The following is a 19,303-nucleotide window of genomic DNA, read 5'->3' on the forward strand; positions in this document are numbered from 1 at the left end:
GCGCGCACGGTCACAAGGGGGCGCGGAACGTCAGAGCGCGAGCCGCGGGGGCGCCGGCCGCAGCGCGCGACGCCGGACCTGGTGCGCGTGGTGCGCGTGGTGCGCGTGGTGGGCGGGGAGGGCGTAGGTTTCTTCGCCCTGCTTGTCCTCGGTCTTTTGCGAAGTTCGGGGCTCCCGGCTGTTGCAGGCTTCCTTCTTGTGCGGTGCCCAGAAGCAGGAACGCTCCACGATGGACTGCTTGGCAAAGAATCTGCGGGAAATGATGAAGGCGATCAGTGGTCGCGGTTTTGACAAAGTTTTGGAAAAGGTATTGGAGTCAAAGCCTTGGCTTCTAACCAAAGTAGATTTGGGGCGGGTTGCGCTGAAAATTAGTAGCTCTCGCTAGCTTCTGTTGGACTGCGCGGGTAAATTCACTTCAGTAATGGTTGCTGCTGTCATGGAGAGCCCTTATGTGCTAGGTTAAGTGCATAGTTGATTTCATCTAAGTGTATATAAATATAGGTCTTCCTTGATTTGATTGGGCTACCTCGGGATAAACCCATTGTCAATTGAGAATATGGTGGGTCGCAAGTGCATTTAGCATGCTTAGCCTACACAGCTTAGCCTAGACTGCTTTAAATTTGCTCAAGATCACTTCTTATGCTGCAGTTGGGCAAAACCATCTAACACGCAGCCTGTTTTGCGAAAAGTGTTAAATACCTCAGGTCGTTTATTGAGTGCTGTACGGAAACGGGGAATGGTCGTATAGGCCCGGAGCAATTTTAAGTAGAGTTGCTACGGTCCTGGGTCCTGATGCAGCGGCAGCCCGGGAGCTCCCTGCCACTGCCCCGCACTAGGAGCGCACGGGGCCGCGCGCACGCAGCTAGCCTGGGGAAAGATCCAGACTCCCACTTTCGGGTCGTTTCTGTTGAATGCGTACGGCGTGCGCCGTCGTGAAGTTGAAAAATCCTAAGTCAAGGCATCGTAAGTGGGGAACTGTTTAAAGGATTATCGATGTGCTGGAGACTGAGTTGCTCGGTTTCAGAGCTATAAAGACTTTAAAGTTCAACCCTTCAACAAACAAGTGATTGTAGTGCTCTGGGGGAAAAGAGTAAGAGACAAATATTTATTACATTTACGCTGCACTTGCAGCCTGGAATGTTTGAAAATATATACTTGCAGTAAGGCAGGAAAGCCAAGTCCCAGGTGCATTGGCCCTACACAGCTGGGCAAGCTAGCCTCTGTCCCCTTTGCCGCATGAACAGACTAGCCCAGATTCCTGGTTCTTGCTGTCTGTGTAGAAATCCTGTTCCATAGGTCTCGTTTATAATAAACGTGAATAATAGAAGCTCTTGGTTATGTCAGATTCGGAAGACACCTAACAACCTAAGAACTTTTTTTTTTTAATATTTTTATTTATTTCTAGGAGAGAGAGAGAGACAGTGTGAGCAGGGGAGGGTCAGAGAGAGAGAGGGAGACACAGACTCTGAAACAGGCTCTGAAACAGGCTCCAGGCTCCGAGCTGGCAGTCAGCACAGAGCCCGACGCGGGGCTCGAACCCACGAACCACGAGATCATGGCCTAGGCGAAAGTCAGACGCTTAACCGACTAAGCCACCCAGGCGCCCCCAACAACCTAAGAACTTTAAGGGTTTTTTTTTCTGAGTATTTTAAAGCATGCATGCCTATGTTCCTTTTGATTAGGAAAGAGCATTGGGAAATTTGGATCTAGGCCACTTAAAAGTGGAGTTTCAACACAGCCCAACTGCATTCATCAGAACTGCGGTGCTGCGGGGGCGCCTGGGTGGCTCAGTCGGTTGAGCGTCCGACTTCGGCTCAGGTCATGATCTCACGGTTCGTGGGTTCGAGCCCCGCGTCGGGCTCTGTGCTGACAGCTCAGAGCCTGGAGCCTGCTTTGGATTCTGTATCTCCCTCTTTCTGACCCTCCCCTGCTTACACTGTCTAAGAAATAAACAAAACATTAAAAGAAAAAAAAAAAGAACTGCGGTGCGGTAGACCAAGGTCTTCCTCCTGGAAACAACACCTGGGCTGTATTTTCAGCATGTAAATAACTTTCCGTAATTCTAAGGGCTTTTGTGGAAAACATAGGAAATAATACTTAGGCAAATGTATTTAATGTTTTCAAATAGCAAACACGATAAAATAACAAACACCACACACTACTTTTTAACTAACTTTTTGAGATTATACAAAAAAAAAAAGTTTTGGGCTAAGGAGAAGTTTGAATTCCTTAAAAATTCTGTAGCCATTTTCATCATTAACCTTTTGGATGTGTGCCCTTTCATGATAATCTTGCCATGGGTTAGATTTGCCTCTAAGTGTCTGGTTAAAATTCTGCTAAGCTTCGTGTGTGCCTGCCTGAGTCAGCCTTGGTGCAACTTGCCTTCCAATAATATATGCCTGTTCAACCAGATGTATAGAGTTTCTCAGGTGGTGCTGTTTAAGGATGACTAGCGATACTTATTCTTCTAGACCCAGCATTGGCCGACAGAGATGCAGTGCAAGATACAAATGCAACCCGCATGCATAATTTTTAAAATTATAAAAAAGCAAAAAGAAATAACTAAAGTTAATTGTAGTAGTATGTTTTAAACAACTCATTATATCCAAAATAGTGTTTCAGTATGTTATCAATACAAGAGTATTATTTGGGAGGGGACTTCATGTTTGCAATCCAGTGTGAATTTTCCACTCACAGCATGTCTCAGTTCATACTGGCCCACGTTTCAAGTGCTCAATACGGATGTGTGGATAGTGGCTGTCATACTAATTGCATAGGTTAGTCCCATTGTAGGTGCTCTGTATTAATTTGATCTGAAACAGAATTTGTGGTTGTTTGTGTTTTGTGTGGGCAGAGTTGCTAGGGCTAAAATATATGTTTATGCAGGGGCACCTGGGTGGCTCAGTCAGTTAAGGACCAGACTTCTCACGGTTTGTGAGTTCGAGCCCCGTGTCCGGCTCTGTGCTGACAGCACAGTCAGATTCTGATGTTGATAACTCACCTTGTCCTGGGTCAAAACTGGCTAAATTGCTACCCTCTTGTTCTAAGTGTAAACCTAGCCTTTGCACTGAACTTTGAGTCGTTGGTTCAGATCAGGGACTTCCACATGTCTTGCTATGAGACAGCATGTGGTCTTTCTCTAAGTCTCTAGTTAATTACTTATATTCTCTTTATTAAAATAATCAGTGTGTTTTCTCTTGCCTCACTGGACCTTGGGTGACAAAACTATTTTATGTCAAATAGTTGTCCCTTTGGTTATTTAAATATGACACCAGAGATTTTTCAAGGCAAGGATGCTCATTCTTAAGCATTTAATGCAAAGGCATTGTTAAAGCTAAATTGGAGTAAGGATGTGTATGATCTCTCAGACATGCCTGTGAGCTTACTTCATTGCTTTTGCAAAGATGAGAAGGGATGATGTTTCTTAACACTAACGAGTGTAAGGGGCAAGTGACATGTACAGTACCCTGGCTTTCCGTCTGCCCCGATCCTCATTCCCACAGTGGCCTCACAGGGATTCCATTGGAATGATTTATAAATAAGTACGAATAACAGAAGCTCTTGGTTCAGTCAGATGAGCTCACTACCCCGAGAGAGAGAAACACCTCATCAAAAGAGAGTTGCATTTTTTTTTTCTTGGTTATAAGAAAATTCTATCCCAAGTCCTAATCTCTGATTCTTTTAATGATTTTTTTAAAAGCCAATGAATTAAGTAGAATAACACACTTGAAAATTCAGCTGATAATATTCCAAGGAGAGTTTTGTTTTTTGGGACAAATGTTTTACGCCAGCATATAGAATCTGCTAAAGGACGGTGACTTTCTGTTCTTCCAAAAACAACCCATTGAAGGAGGCACCTTCCTATCAGTCCCAGTATAGGTGTTAACCTAATGCACGAGATCTTACATTGGAGCTTCTTTATCTTGGCCTGTTCTTAAACAACAAAAACAAACACCTCTGGTTTATCAGTGTTTATAAATACCCACAAAACCAATCTTTTATAAACACTGATACAGAAGAACAGTCAAACATCCTGCTCTTGCTGTAAGATCACTTTAAAATCACTCAACAAACCAAGTACTGTGAGATGACGAAGAAATGCCAACCACAGTCCCTTGCCTTCTAGGAGTTTATCATCAAGGAAGAGGAGAAAAGTGGGATCCAGGGAAATACCAGCCCCATTAGATGTTCCCTGAGAAAAGAGTCCAATGAATAAGAAAGCTCAGGAAACATTGATGTTGGATTCCCCCATTTTTTTTTTTTATGTGTTTATTTTTGACAAGAGAGCGCAAGCAGGGGATGGGCAGAGATTGAGGGGGACAGAGGATCTGAAGTGGGCTCTATGCGCAACAGCAGTAAGGCCGATGCAGGGCTTGAACTCCCTAACCACGAGATCATGACCTGAGCTGAAGTCAGATGCTCAGCCATCTGAGCCACCCAGGTGCCCCATGCCCTCCCCTTTTTAAAAAAAATTGTAGCAAAATAGACATGATGTAAAATTTGCCATCTTAGCAGCTTTAAAGGATACAATTCAGTATGACTTGCATACACGTTGCTGTGCAACCACTGCCGCCGTCCAGAACTCTTCCTTTTGCAAAGCTGGAACTCTGTCCCCGTGAAACGACAACAGTAACCCCGAGTCAACCAGCCATGGCAACCACCCCCCACCCATATGTGTCTCTGAATTGGACTCCTCTAGGTATTTCGTACAAGTGGAGATATCAGATCCTTTTTACGTATGAAAACTTGGACCCGGTCTGTTGTAAGTAAACAGGTTTTTATCGTGTTTACGTTTTGCCAGGGGATCTTTTTACCCCACGGTAACACGCGTGGAGGAACGTACCTTCAGAAAGCGAAGTGACAGGCGCTGTCCTCAGTCTGCACACATTGTGTGGACTCCAGCACACAAACAGGGAGTGGAGTTCAGAAGTGAGGTAGAACCGTGTGGTCCTCCTTATGGGAGAGAGGAAGATGGGTACACACCATGAGATGTATCAACGGGAAGAGCACAGACCAGAGAGAAGCGTTAAGGTGTAGGGCTGACCTTGAACACGTGCCGGGTTGAGAGGCGTGAGGAGCCTTTGAAGGCTGCAGGAACAGTGAGGAGGGGAGAACAGACCTCACACTTACTAGAAGAACCTTGAGGCTTTGGATTGGCCACAAAAGGGCAGTGATATCCTTTATGAAATTTGTCAACATGCCACGCCAACAGATATTTCCAGATTCATTATTGGCCGTTAAAATCATCTGGGTGTAAGAAGTGCACAAGAAAATAATAAAGCAAGATTTGTCCGAAGATTTAGATAGAAAAATACTGGTTGTAGCATTCTTTGTGATATTAAAACTCAGAAGTCCTAAGTGTCTAACCATAGAGGAACTGGTGACAGAAATCCCTTATAGCTCCGTGTAAAGTCGTCACATTTTAAAAAATGAGTTCTTTTTTAGGAGCATGTCATTAAATGATGTGTATGACTTTATAAAATTAGAAATTGTGATATTTAACATAGTCATAGCATTTACTAGGTATCTGGCACTGTGTTCTTTACTATTATGAACTTTTTATAGCAAGAGATACAGTAAATGTCAAAATACAGGGCGCCTGGGTGACTCAGTTGGTTAAGCGTCTGACTCTCGATCTTGGGGTCATGAGTCCAAGCTTGGCATTGGGTTCCTGGCTGGGTGTAGAGCCTACTTTTTAAGTCAAAATACAATTATCTGTAAAAGAATTTCACCCTGACTAGGTGTTAAAACCAGATACAGTAAGAAGACTGTTAAAACAGTTAATAAGAGGGCACAAAGTATATGCGTTGGCTGTTTCCGCCAGTAAGCATGAAAGCTGCCCAGTGGTACCCATAATCTGACTAATGCAAACTTAAACCATGAGACACCATGTTATTTTGCCCACCATATTGTAAAAAGCGTTATTACGAGTAATAATTTGCATTCCTGATGAGGAATTAGGGAATGAGGCACTCTTCCTCATTGCTTTTGAAAACTAGTCTGCCAGATTTGTTAAAAACTTACATACCCTCTTACCCAGCTATCTAATTTTGGTAATCTATCTTCTGTACATAAAAGCATCTTTGTAATGTTAAAAAATATTCAAAGAACATATATATCAAACAATAGTTTAATAAATGTAATATATTCAATACTAGGGAATCCCACAAAGCAACTACAGAAGATCTCTGTGATTTGAGCTAGAAGCATGGCTATTATACCAGGAAGAAAATAATGAAGATTGCGAAGTAAATCACATGACCCCACTTTTGTAACTTTATAAAAAGAAAGAAGAAAGCCCTTCTATTTGTGTATATGTTTGAATAAGTCTAGAGAATGATATTGCAGGATACATACGACTGAAGGGGTGGGAGGTAGGAAAATGCATCTCTACACTGCTTATTCATATAAAATAACTGTTGTAATTTAATAAAGAGGAGGAACATGGCAATTTAGATGACTCAGAGATAGAACTTAAGGAGTCAAGATAGGATTAGTGGAATTATGAGCTCAAGTCAAGAGTTACTGATACTGTAGGGGAAAGGGATTTGGCATCAATTCAGAGTAACTCTAAATATTTTGGGAAATTAAGATTTTTTTGCAGGAGTGAGTGAATGGAGGGCCAGTTCAAGAGAGGTGAGGGCTGTGCATTTCTGGTGCTGTGGAAGACAAAGTTTAGTGCCCCGCATGCACCCAGAAGTGCAGCGCTGCTGAAATGTTCTACCCCTTGTCTGAGTAGCCCTTTTATTCAAGTCCTCCAGTTTCTGAAGACCTGAGAAAGAGAGCTTTCTCATCTGAGAACTTTCATAAAAATTAAGTGGATGCATTTTAAAAATTCAGCACAGAACACTTAAAAACAGAACAGCAGTCACCCTGGGAGTTGCAGGAATTTCTGGAATACAGAATACAGAGTGAACAGAAATTACTTAAACTTACTGTGTTGCTGTTTGATCTGTGGTGCTGCTCACCGCATTTCCACTCCCGAAGGGCGTCATCCCTTCCTGGGAACCACTCCATCTTCAGGTGCTAGATCCTAAACTGGATCACCTGCAAGAATTCCACACAAGTCTGTGTTTTCCCCTTGAGAGGAGATCTGGAGATATGCATAGACCCTGCCCCAGCCCTCAGTGTGTTGGGGTCCTTCTGTATTAGCCCCTCTTTCCCAGATTCAAGGTGGAAGAGAACCTGCATATGAGAGAAATCTTACCAATGTGATTAATACATAGAAGCCTCACAGGATCCACCTTTATAGGTGTTCTAGAAGGATTCAATAAAGTCTGCCATTTACCAGCCACTGAGAAGCAATAGCGATGGATTATGTTCCTCACAGGCGTGTCTGTCACCACTGCCACCACTCCAGTGAACAAAGTGTCGCTTCAGCTGGTTAGCTCTTCAGGGGACATTTCATTAAACTTCTCTTAGCTCTTCCCTTGGGCTGTGTTGGCCTCCCGCGGCCCTCATCTGCTAACAGTATTTTCAGCCTTCTCTTACAGCCCCTACTGGCTTGTCATCTCCCCAAGGACTAGGACAGCATCTTATTTTTGGATCGTCTGCTCTTGACACAGTCGGCCCCCCACTTAACACTGTATGTCTTCAAAGTCTTTTTCAAGTGGTGGCCACCTCAACCACCTCCGCTCTTGAAAAGCTTTCCCTGGCATCCCCAACTGCCTTTCTCTGATCCTGCCCAACACCTTGGCTCACTGGTACCAGGCTTACCGTATATTAGTGAAAATAACCGTCGATTTTTATGTCCCCCCCCCCCTCCCCAAACACACACCTTGCTCTTTGGGAGCAAGTCCATAGTTGATGCTTAATAAGCATTTGTCAGCATCTAGTGGAAGGGGACCACCCATCACACAGAAGATATTCCCCCCAGTCTGTTCAGTCGGTTGCCGTGACAGTAAATGTTGGGCATACTATTCTAGAATCCTCCTGTAGTTAACCTTCAGATTCAAATGTTTTCACTCATTCAACAAACACTTGAGTGCCTACTGCATGCCAGTGACCATTCAAGTCACGAGGGATATAGCAGTGAAGAAAAGTGACGAAAATATCCTCCACGTACAGAACTTACATTTAAGTGTGGTCAGTCGAATACTAAACAGAGTAAGTCAAATATATAGTATGTTAGATGGTGGTGAGTGCTATAAAAATATAAAGCAGGGACCAATGATAAAGAGTATTGGGACAGGAGAGCTGAAATATTTTTACCCTACAATGTGTAGTCGTGTGGAATTCTGTTTTGGAGAGTTCAGTTTTAACTAACGTCTTCTGGGAAGATGTTGCCAAAATAGTGACATTTCTGTAAAGACCTGAGCAGGTCATGGACACTCGAAGCGGAAGAGCATTCCCAGCAGAACAGCAGACCTAAAGGCTCAGAGACTTAAAAACACTGTGTGTTTGCAGTATTTCACGAGGAATCCCAAGCGGACAAGTTGGAGAGGAGACACCAGGGATGGCTCAGTAGGTGGCTGTAACCTCGAGGGGGTTGAACAGAAGAGAATTTTGAAAGGGGTGTTCTTGTTGGTAGTGAGAGAGCAGACAAAGGGCAGGGGCAGGTGGGTGAGCTGGGGGACACCTGTAAGAAGTGGCCAGAAGTGACAGCTTGGGCCAGTGCAGAGGTGAGGAGTGGTGACTTCTGGCCCGTCTGCAGGTAGAGCGGACAGGACTTACGGGCTCCAGTCAAGAGTTACTGACCCTGTAGGGGAAAGGGATTTGGCATCCGTGGATAGTGCGGATTCTGCCGATGGACAGTGAGACTGGGGACAGAGCAGAGAGGACTCCAGGGCGGGACACAGCTCTGCACTGTAGGCTGTTTGCCCTGCGAAGACTGTTTACGCAGCTGTGCTTGCCTGGGGCTGGTGGCTGGGACTTCCACAAACACGTTCACAGGGGTTGCTTGGGAAGGTCCTACCTGCGGGATGTGAGATGGGGGGGGGGGGCTGTTGGGGACATACTCACCTTCAGAAAGGTACCTGGTTATGCCGTTTGCTCAAGGCTCTTAGATGAAACATGGGGTGCCTGGGTGGCTCAGTTGGTTAAGCGTCCGACCTCGGCTCAGGTCATGATCTCACGGTTCGTGGGTTCGAGCCCCGCGTCGGGCTCTGTGCTGACGGCTCAGAGCCTGGAGCCTGCTTCAGATTCTGTGTCTCCCTCTCTCTCTCACCCTTCCCTGCTCACGCTGTCTCTCTCTCTCTCTCAGAAATAAATAAAACATTAAAAAAAAAATGACAGAGTTTAAGTCCTGACGGCAGGAGGAAAAGTAAGCAGGCTGGAGTCCCTTTCCGTAGTAACAGTTACTTTGAGCCTGATTAGTCTGCCTACAACTTCCATTTCATCCTCTGGCCAATGCCGTGGCCACCATCCCCATTTTATATGTGAGAAAGCCGAAGCTTGACTTTTCTAAGCCCTCACAGCTGGTGATGGGGATCCAAACCCCAAGGCCCTGCCGTTAACTCTCTTATAGTGCCTAACTTTAGAGGGTCCTGTAACCTTCTGAGTCATCCTGAAACCCAGTGTGGCCTTTGGTAGTTTCCTGAGGCCGGACAATTAGACGACCCTAAGACTTGGAGTTGGGGGGGGGTTGCAGAATAAAAGCCAGAAAAGGGACTGTGGCACGCTGCAGAGGAGAGAAGGAGACGCAGGAGAAGGTGCCTGGGAGTTAAGAAAAGGCCAGAGAAATGTCTGGATGTCTCAAATTGCTGAGAGGTCAGGTAAAGAACGGGCTGAAAAATATCCGCCGAATTTAGCCATTAGGTCATTTAGTGAATGAGCTTAGTAATTGGAAAATTTTAAGTTCCAATCGGGCGATTTCAAGAAAGATCCACGTGAAAACTATACAAACCAGCTTGGGGTCTCGTGGTTGTGTTCGGGCCCCAACTTTACCTCGGACGAGAACTAGAATGTCTCGGTCACCTGTGCTCTGGTGGCCTTATTCCAGCTGCTTCATTTGAAAGTCACCCTAATCCCACCGCGGGTAAGGACCCGGCCTCGGTCTGGCTCCAGAGCTGATGCTCTTACCTCCGGCTCCAAAGCCACCTGTGCGACGACACTGCTACAGCACACACTGTAAGACCCGAGCGCCGCCCGGGCCAGCACAGCCGGAGCCACCTGCCGGGGCCCTCACCGCACCGGTGCTGTCGCCGCTCACCTCCCTCTTACGCTTTCCCTCCCTTCCTGCGTTTGTGAAGGTCCTTCAACAGGGTCTCCAGACACTTCCTTCCGGTGTCTGCGCTGTGTCACATAGGAAACCAGCAACGCTTCCCAACAGCATCTCTCACAAATACGTAAAAGTCTCGTTCGCCGACATCAGCTGTTCCCTGTGCTTTTGTGCGGTAAGTAAGGCCTTTCGTGTTCGGCCTCCTTTCGAGGCGGACTCGTGTTGTCACACACACACACACACACACACACGTTCCCGTGCCACGCGCCACGCTCCTTGGGCCCACGGCGGACACCGTCACGGAGCCTGAGACACACGCCTGCGTCCGGCAGCGGGCCCAGTGCCGTGGCCTCCTAAGGCCCAGCATGAACGCACACATCACGGCCCGAGGAGAATTCGGGGGGCTCCCTGCTGGGGGCAGGCTCCGTCACCTCGGCTGATTAGCGGGCATTCCTTCCGCTGTCTTCCCCGCAAAGGTGGGGAAGGAGAGGAGAGGCTGTTCTCGGCGACGGACGGGAACGTGGGTGTTGGGGGTGCGGGAGGAGGGTGCCGCGGCGGCAGGAGCCCCGTGAGCGTGAGGGGCCGAGGGGGACAGGGCACCGCAGGCCGCGCAGGAGACGGACGGGCCGTCGTGCGCGTGCGCACGGCCGTCGTCTGCGTCGTGAGCCGAGGCGCCCGCGCGTCCGGCTGCGCTGAGCCGTGAAGGTTGTCGCCAACGTGCGCGGGGGGGTCCTGGCGCCGGAACGCATCTGGGCGATAGCGACACCGCTGGGGCCACAGCAGCTCCATGGCTTCCCGCTTTCTGGAAAAGGCGGAAGAGCCCCGGGGAGTCCGGACCCGGCTGCGCGCAGCGGTCCAGGCGGGACGCCAGGGAGGGGTCCGCCGGTGGTTAGACCCGGGCCGCGGGAGTCAGGTGGCGGGGACAGGACCCGCCCGAGACCTGGGAGGGGAAGCAGGCCTGCAGTTGCCGAGCGTGGTCTCGAACCCAGTTCGCCGCCGTAGCTAATAACCGAATAAACAGGTGTGTCCCCTGGAACCCGGGCCTTGGCTGGGACAGATCATTTATTCTTTTTCTTTTTTCTAACAGTAGTCGCCTCATACCCCCTTCCTTCATGGGAGACGGGTTGGCTCTCCGTTGGCCTCGTCCCCAGCAGGACTGTTTACTGGCTTTGGGAGGCGGTGAGTCCCCCGCGGGCCGCCGTCCGCCGTTTTACCTCAGGAGCCGGAGGCGCGGGGGGAGGGCGACGCGCACGCGCACTTCTCTTGCGGGCCCGGCTCGCCGCGCGGACTTCCTCTTCCCGAGCGTGCGCCGTGAAGCACTCGTGCATCCCGCGTGTCCTTGGCCTTTCACGCTGTATTGTGCAGGAGAAAGTCAAGCGGACACCTGTGTCGTCTCCCGTCGGCCCGGCCGGGGTCACGTGGTCACTGACCTCGGCTAAACACTCGGCGCCGGAACGTTGCCCCAAAGCAAACTGCCTTGAGTTCCCGCCCCCGCACTGCCTGGCTTGCTCCCCATTTTCCCCGGGCTGGCGACTCCTGTCCCTTAGGACCCGAATGTCACTCCCCGGGGGGCACACACACACTTAGTAAACGTCTGGTGCCCTTCAGGCAGCCTGTGGCCGCGCCCCCCGGGCGGAGGTCTGCGCACGCGTGTCTGCCGGAGGCTGGGAAGCCCTCACGGCCGGGATTTGCCCCTCGTCTCTACGTTGCCGGTGCTTATACGCTCGTGTAAATGCCCGAACGAGGGCAGTCCACACCGGGTCCTGCGTGGTGCAGCCTGAGGGCGTACTGTTTGGATGCCCCCCCCGCCCCGTGCGGTAACGCGTTTCCCGCTGACTCCCTGTCGGGCAAAACGTGACATGATGCTGTCCAGGACGGTTCGTGTGGTGCGCCTGTGCTTGTTTGACCTCAGGGCCCAGTTCTCGGGGTGGGGGGTGGGGTGGGGGGCACGGCAGAGCCGCTACCGCTGTGGCTGCGAAACTGCAGGCTGCCCCCCTGGGGGGAGCGTCGCTGCGTGCCCCGAGCCCAGACCGTCCCCTGTCCAGAGACTTGAGTTAGACCCAGATCTCAACCAGCTCTGTCCCAACGACAAACCCCCGTGAGCTCAAGTTACCTACTTAGAGGGGCGGCGGCAACTATGCCTTCCTTCCTCTACAGTCAATGTGTTTGGCACAGCGCCCAGCATGGGAAAATGCCCAGCTGGAGAGCAGTTATCTAGAAAATCTAAGCGTTTAGTGCTCGAGACACCCCCACCCCCAAATGCGACAGACACGCCACGTACTCATCCATATTCTGCCTGAACACCTCTAGCGAATGGAGCACATCCCATTCACAGCTCAGTTCCGATTTCTCAGTCTTAAACTATGATATTTTTCCTAGTAATTTAATTAAGATATAAAAAATATATTTATTATTTTTCCAAAAGCTTCCTTTTTAAATAAATTTTTTGGGAGCGTACACACGAATGGGGGAGGGGCGAGAGCGGGGAGGGGGTGGTTTGGACAGGATCCGAAGCCGGCTCTGTACTGACATGCGGGGCTCGAACTCGCAAACCACGAGATCGTGACCTGAGCTGAAGCCAGATGCTCGACCAACTGAGCCACCCCAGGGGCCTCCAAAAGCTTCCTTTTTGAAGACTTTTTATACAAAAATTTAATTTATTGTTCCACATTTATCTTTCACGTACTTATTTTTCATTATAATACCGTAAATGGGTCGGGACCTTAGAAGCAGCTGTTTAATTGCTGGATTCTGTTGTTAAACTTTGTATATTAAAATAGATTTATGGTATAAGTTTGTTAATTCTAGTAACTCATTGAATTATTGAATTTCTTTCAGTCCAAATTGTTTTAAATTATTCATTACAAAATCATTATAAAAATTACTCTCTACAAAAACTAGGGAACATCGAAATGAAACCTATCATGGGTTAACAGGTGATGGGGACCAGCTAGCTGTGTTGGTCCAGAATTTCTGTGGAGACTTTAAGAGATGTTAGGTTGTTATACGTAAGACCAGAAAGCTTAGATTATTTTATTTCTTTTTTTTTAATTTTTAAAAAATATTTTTATTTCTAGGAGAGAGAGAGAGAGCGTGAGCAGGGGAGGGTCAGAGAGAGGGAGACACAGACTCTGAAATAGGCTCCAGGCTCTGAGCTGGCAGTCAGCACAGAGGCCGACACGGGGCTCGAACCCACGAACGGCGAGATCATGACCTAAGCGAAAGTCGGATGCTCAACCAACTAAGCCACCCAGGCACCCCAGATTATTTTATTTCTGCAGTTGAGATTAACAAAAACTACTGTCTTTTCTCTAAATGTTCCTTCTTCTTTAAGAACAATTTATATATGAGGAGGCACCTGGGTGGCTCAGTCAGTTGAGCATCTGATTTCGGCTCACATCATGATCTCACAGTTTGTCGAATTCAAGCCCCACGTTGGGCTTTGTGCTGACAGCTCAGAGCCTGGAGCCTGCTTCAGATTCTGTGTCTCCCTCTCTCTCTGCCTCTCCCCCACCCAAGGTCTGTCTCACACTCTCTCTCTCTCAAAAATAAACATTAAAAATTTTTTAAAAAATTTATATATGGGTTAATTTCTATCATAGAGAGATTGGCAACTTATTTGAATTTCTAATCAACTGTTTTGGGGTGACTGAGCTTAAGATTTTATTTTTTAAGGAATGCCTGGGTGGCTCAGTTGGTTGGGTGTCCGACTTCAGCTCAGGTCATGATCTCACAGTTTGTGGGTTTGAGCCCGTCGGGCTCTGTGCTGACAGCTGTTTTAGAGCCTGCTTCAGATTCTGTGTCTTCCTCTCTCTGACCCTCTCCTACTTGCACTGTCTCTCTCTGACCCTCTCCTACTTGCACTGTCTCTCTCTCAAAAATAAACATTAAAAAAATTTTAAAAAATTTAAAAAATCTACACCCAACATGGGGCCCAAACTTACAACCCCAAGACCAAGAGTTGCACGCTCCACCGACTGAGCCAGCCAGGAGCCCCTGGGGTGACTTAGTTTAATCGGACGATTCTTGATGGGCTGTTTGGGCTTTCCTAATACTAAAGAATGTCCCAAATCCTTTTTTTTTTCCTTTTACACTTAGGTGACTCTGGTCTCTGCTACCCCTGGGAAACTGGTTTGTGAAATGAAAGTAGAAGACGGCCACGCCAATAAGTATGGCACTCTCCACGGGGGTATGACGGCCACCTTAGTGGATAACATATCCACGCTGGCTCTCCTATCTGTAGAAGGGGGAGCACCGGGAGTCAGTGTCGACATGAACATAACGTATGTATCCAAACTGTACTACGAATACTTTTTACTGTGAAAACTCATTTCAAACAATGATTCTTAATACATTTATAATATAAGTAAAACTGAAAGTGCCCGGAGCTGGTCATCCTTATGTTCACATCCTTATAGGTGTGCCCAGAATATCCCAGAGCCTTAGAATCTAGAATTAGAGCAGCAGATTGCCAAATGCAGTGTGTATGTATGGATCCAGAGGAAACGTCTGTCAAAAGAGCAGACCTTTGGCTTCTATTATGGATACCGGTTGGGGAAAAACTCCCACTTGTAACGGTTTCACACAGTCCTGAAAAGCACCACCTGTGCAGAGGCCTTAGGGGGGCTCTATTGAGTGCATATCGAGAAAAGCCTGAACGACAAATTCACAGTGGGCTACACCTCCCTGGAGCATACATCAGCACTGCCTTGTCGGGGAGGGGGGGAGCACAAGTGTCCGGTTTTGCAGTCCTGACCTCTCCCTGCAGCAGCCGACAGGCTCAGAGGCATGAGCTGTGTGACCAGGAAGCAGCACCCCAGACATCAGGCTGTCGCTCGCGCTGATAATGCCTGCGAAGTCAGGGGTTTCCAGATGTAAAAGACCCGGCTCCAGTACTAACTAGGACTTGTGCCAGTCCGGCCGCTAGAATGCAGGGCGCTGCGGTTTCGTTTCAGGACGGCTGCTTTTCCCGTCTGCACAGCAGAAGAGGGGTTCTTACCGGGGGCACAGGACAGCCAGTGTACGCAACACGAGGGCAGTGGAAGTGACCTTATCCAACGTGTAAACAATCTGAAGCTTTTGTTAGGCTCACTTAAGAAAATTCAGCCCTTCTTTACGATGGAAATAAATGGAGGGAGCCATTCACAGATCACAGGACAAGAGGCAAACGCTCTTGAAAGTAAGATCCACAGAAAGAACGGCTTCCACTTGTGGTCCTGCTGAGCGCGCTCAGCAGCCCTTACCTTACTCCGTGAGCAGGGATGGGACCCGCTGATGATCCCACGGGGCCTTGGGAGCCTCTACCCAGAGCGGAGATCTTCAAACCTGGCACTGCCTTTCAGGATCTTCTGAGATCCCACTGCTGCTGTCGTAAGCCTAGAGTCTTTAGTAAGTCAGACATCGCTTCCGTCAAGAACTGCCTGAGCTTCAAAAACTGACCCACTTGAACACAAACACAGTCTCAAAGGTTTAGTGTCGATATTTCAAAAAGAAATGACAACTTAAGAATGAGATAGGAAGTGTTGCGCTTAAAAAATGCACACGGCTCATCACCAGCAATCTAAGGAGCCAGCATTAATTCCTCATAGTCCTCACATTTAAGCCGTTTTAAGTGCAGTAAACTGCAGAATTTACTCAAGTGCAGTTGAGTGAATTCTAAATATTGACAGATGAGTAGCCCCCTCTTACCCACGGGATATGTCCCGAGACCCCCAGTAGATGCCTGAATCCGCAGGTGGTACCAAGCCCTATATACACATACTAGGCACAGTAAGGTTAACAAGGATGATGATCATATAGAATGAGCGTAATATACAGTAATGTTACGTGAATGTGGTCTCTCAAACTACCTTGTACTGTCCTCACCCTCCTAGTGAGGCTGGGAGAGGAGGAATTGCCTACAGCAGGAGATGCCGGGAGGGAAGAGGTAGGCAGGGGTGCAGCGTTAGGCCACTGTTGACCTTCTGACAGTATCAGGAGGACCATCTGCTTCTCTCTGGACCACAGGTCACTCAAGCTATGGGAAGTCAAACTGCAGGTAAGGAGGAACCTGCTGTGTAGACAGACACCAGTAACACTTCACCCCGGACTTAGCAGAATAAAAGCTGGAGAAAAATCTTTCGCCAGCCCCAAATAAATAGAGGAAACTTCAGTGTGTGTATGTGTACATGCGTGTGCAGGGTGGTGGGCAGGACCCCCTTCTCATATTTATGGGAAAAGAAACTTGTATGGATATGGGAAGATGAACTTGGTCAAGACCAGCCATTCAATTCTGATAGGACAGAAAACGTATGGATACTATTCTTAACTATTTTTAAAGGAAAATAAAAGTAGTTTCAAAAAATTTTAAGGTGCGCCCAAGTGGCTCAGTTGGTTGAGCACCCATCCAACTTCGGCTCAGGTCATGATGTGGGTTTGGGAGTCCTGCTGTCAGAGCACAGCCCGCTTGGAATCCTCTGTCCCCCTCTCTGCCCTCCCCCACTCAAGTGCCTGCGTTTGTTCTCTTTCAAAAATAGAGAATTTTAATAAATTATTTGCTGTTAACTATATTTAAATGTTTCCCTTCAAGGTACATGTCACCTGCTAAAATAGGAGAAGAAATCGTGATAACAGCATATGTCCTGAAGCAGGGAAAAACCCTTGCATTTACCTCCGTGGATGTGACGAAGAAGGCCACAGGAAAATTAGTAGCACGAGGCAGACACACAAAACACGTGGGAAGCACAGAATACCAGACTATCACGAAGGTACCCGACAGCAAACACTAGGCGTTGACTTGAACAGATGTAACTTTCAAAATAAATTAGCACAACCAGAAGTAGTGAAGAAATCTTTTCTTTGGGGAAAATGACATAGACATTGAGTGAGACACTTCATTTTAAACCTCTTCAGTTCGGAATCTTCTGCATGATATCGGATGGAAACATTCTTAGCTGAAAGGGTCTCTGAAAAGTCAGGTAAAGCAAGATGCTAGCAAGACGATTTTGAAATGAGATTACCTTAAAACTAAAGTCCAATATTAAACTATTTTAAGTTCTTAGGAAAATATAAATGGTTAAGCTGTGAATTTAGGTCCTTCTCAGCTCTTAAAATAACCGCTATGGTTTTTAAAAACCCAGTTTCAAAACTATGAAACTTCAAAATAGATTAAACATAGCCCATATGGGAAAATGAAATCTATTGAGCCATATAGCCTAAAATAGTGCTGAAGAAGTCTGAGGCAAAGCACAGGGGTGAAACAGTAAATAGTCCAACGGATGTGCTGTTTTTCTGATACACAATTTATTGCAGTTGCCTGGGTGGCTCAATTGAGCATCCAACTCTCGATTTTGGCTCAGGTCATCATCTCATGGTTCGTGAGTTTGAGCCCTGCACCGAGCTTCAAGCTGACGGTGCAGAGCATGCTTGGGATTCTCTCCCCATCTCTCTCTGCCCTTCCCCTGCTCATTCTCTCTCAAAATAAACTTAAAAAAAAAAAAAAAGGAAAAGAATGTATTACAGGACTGGCATATTTTATATTAAGGGCAGGGAGAAAAACATACTATTATCCCCTTTCATTAATACCTAGAGTAAAACCATGCGGATCACAATATGGGATCAGAAAGATTAAATCACAAATCAGTCCATTTCTCAAGTTCTATTGATCGCGGCATTCTTAATATTTCATTTCTGCATCATGGGGTCTTCCAAGGATTTCACTAACTAAACATCAAAAAAAAAAAAAAAAAAAAAAGAGAAGCAACTTTAAGTTTGGAAACACTACCAACAGTTAAAGGTTGCGTATCCTTTGCTTGTTTAGGAATACATGCTGATCTGTGCTCAAAGGACAGCAGCAAACTTCTTCCTAACAGTAAGCACACAAGGCACCCAGTACTTGATTTCTAATATTTCCCTCTAAAAGGAAACTGGGCTCCTTGGAGAAAATAGCTGGTTCCAGGGCTAGGGGGCTGAGACAGGGAAGTTGACGTGAACATTTCTTGTGCCTTGAGAGCAAGCAAGTGTTCAAGTTAAAATGGCAAGAGCCATGGAAACTATGCAGCTTTGAGAAAAATGAATCCACACCATTTAGGTAGATACTCTATGAAAGAGTTAGGTGGGGTCTTCCTTGTAAAATGCTGATAGATGTGGAGAAAAGGGCAAATCATGGAAAATTACTAATTTGTAGTGATCCTAGTGAAAGACTGGTTACAGCAAAAATCAGAACTAATCAGTGGTGCTCCTGATAAAGCACAAGGTACTCCCATGTTGCTTCCCAGATTGCTTCTTGGTTTCAAGGGGGGAAAACAGTAACTTTACAATGTACAAACAGGCCACCACCTTGACCAATCAAAGTTAACATCAACAAAGAGCAACTTGACAGTGCACTTCTGGATATTAACTGGAGTAAGGTCACTTAAATTGTGTGCTGGCCAGAATGCATAATTCAAAATTTAACCGTGAAGAAACAGCATTCAAATGCAAAATGAGGAACACTTTATATTAAAAAAAAAAAATTAGCCTACTCTTCAAAAATGCCAAGGTCATTAAACAAAGGCTAAGGGCCTGTTTCAGATCAGAGGAGATGTGACAGCTACATGCAATGGTTTAAAAAGACTCAAGGGTATTAGGACAATTAAAACTGGATATGGACATCAACACCACATTTCCTGAAATCGGTTAACTCTACTGTGTTCTAGAAGAACATCCTTGTACTTGGGACATAAGCTAAAGCACTAGGAAGTAAGGAATAAAGATGTACCTGTGAGATATGTACCAAATGCTCAAGTCGTTCAGAAATAACGTATAAATACATGTGTAGAAAAAGTGGGGGGAAAATGTGGCTAAGACGTGGGTAAAGGTTATACAAGAGTTTCCTGTATTACAACTTTTCTAAACTTACTCTAAAATAAAAACTTAAAAAACTGATTTACAAGTATAACTCAACATAGTACGATAATGTAGAACTGGATCCTACACACAGCCAGCCTGGGTTTAAACCTTGCCCACTCCGGATGTGAGCCTGGGCAGGTTACCAAACCTCTGTAACCCTTTCCACTTCGCTTGTGGAAGTTACAGGCAGGACCTCGCCAAGAGAAACAACCAAAGCCATTATTTCAAGTAGATTCTATTTTTCAATCGATGAGGAAACATGTGAAAGCATTGTGA

General features: G+C 46.7%; 1 protein-coding gene across 1 annotated transcript; it reads left to right on the forward strand.

Moving 5' to 3' along the window:
- The first annotated feature begins 51 nt into the window (after positions 1–51).
- Positions 52–16,976, forward strand: ACOT13 (acyl-CoA thioesterase 13). The gene is made up of 3 exons (XM_039216727.1): positions 52–307; positions 14,258–14,442; positions 16,728–16,976. The coding sequence occupies exons 1-3, from the start codon at positions 230–232 to the stop codon at positions 16,924–16,926; spliced, it is 462 nt and encodes a 153-aa protein (XP_039072658.1). The 5' UTR covers positions 52–229; the 3' UTR covers positions 16,927–16,976.
- The last annotated feature ends 2,327 nt before the right edge of the window (positions 16,977–19,303 follow it).

This window comes from Hyaena hyaena, unplaced genomic scaffold (genome assembly GCF_003009895.1).
Source record: "Hyaena hyaena isolate Hyena2069 unplaced genomic scaffold, ASM300989v1 scaffold_652, whole genome shotgun sequence".
In the NCBI taxonomy this organism is placed as follows: Eukaryota; Metazoa; Chordata; class Mammalia; order Carnivora; family Hyaenidae; genus Hyaena; species Hyaena hyaena.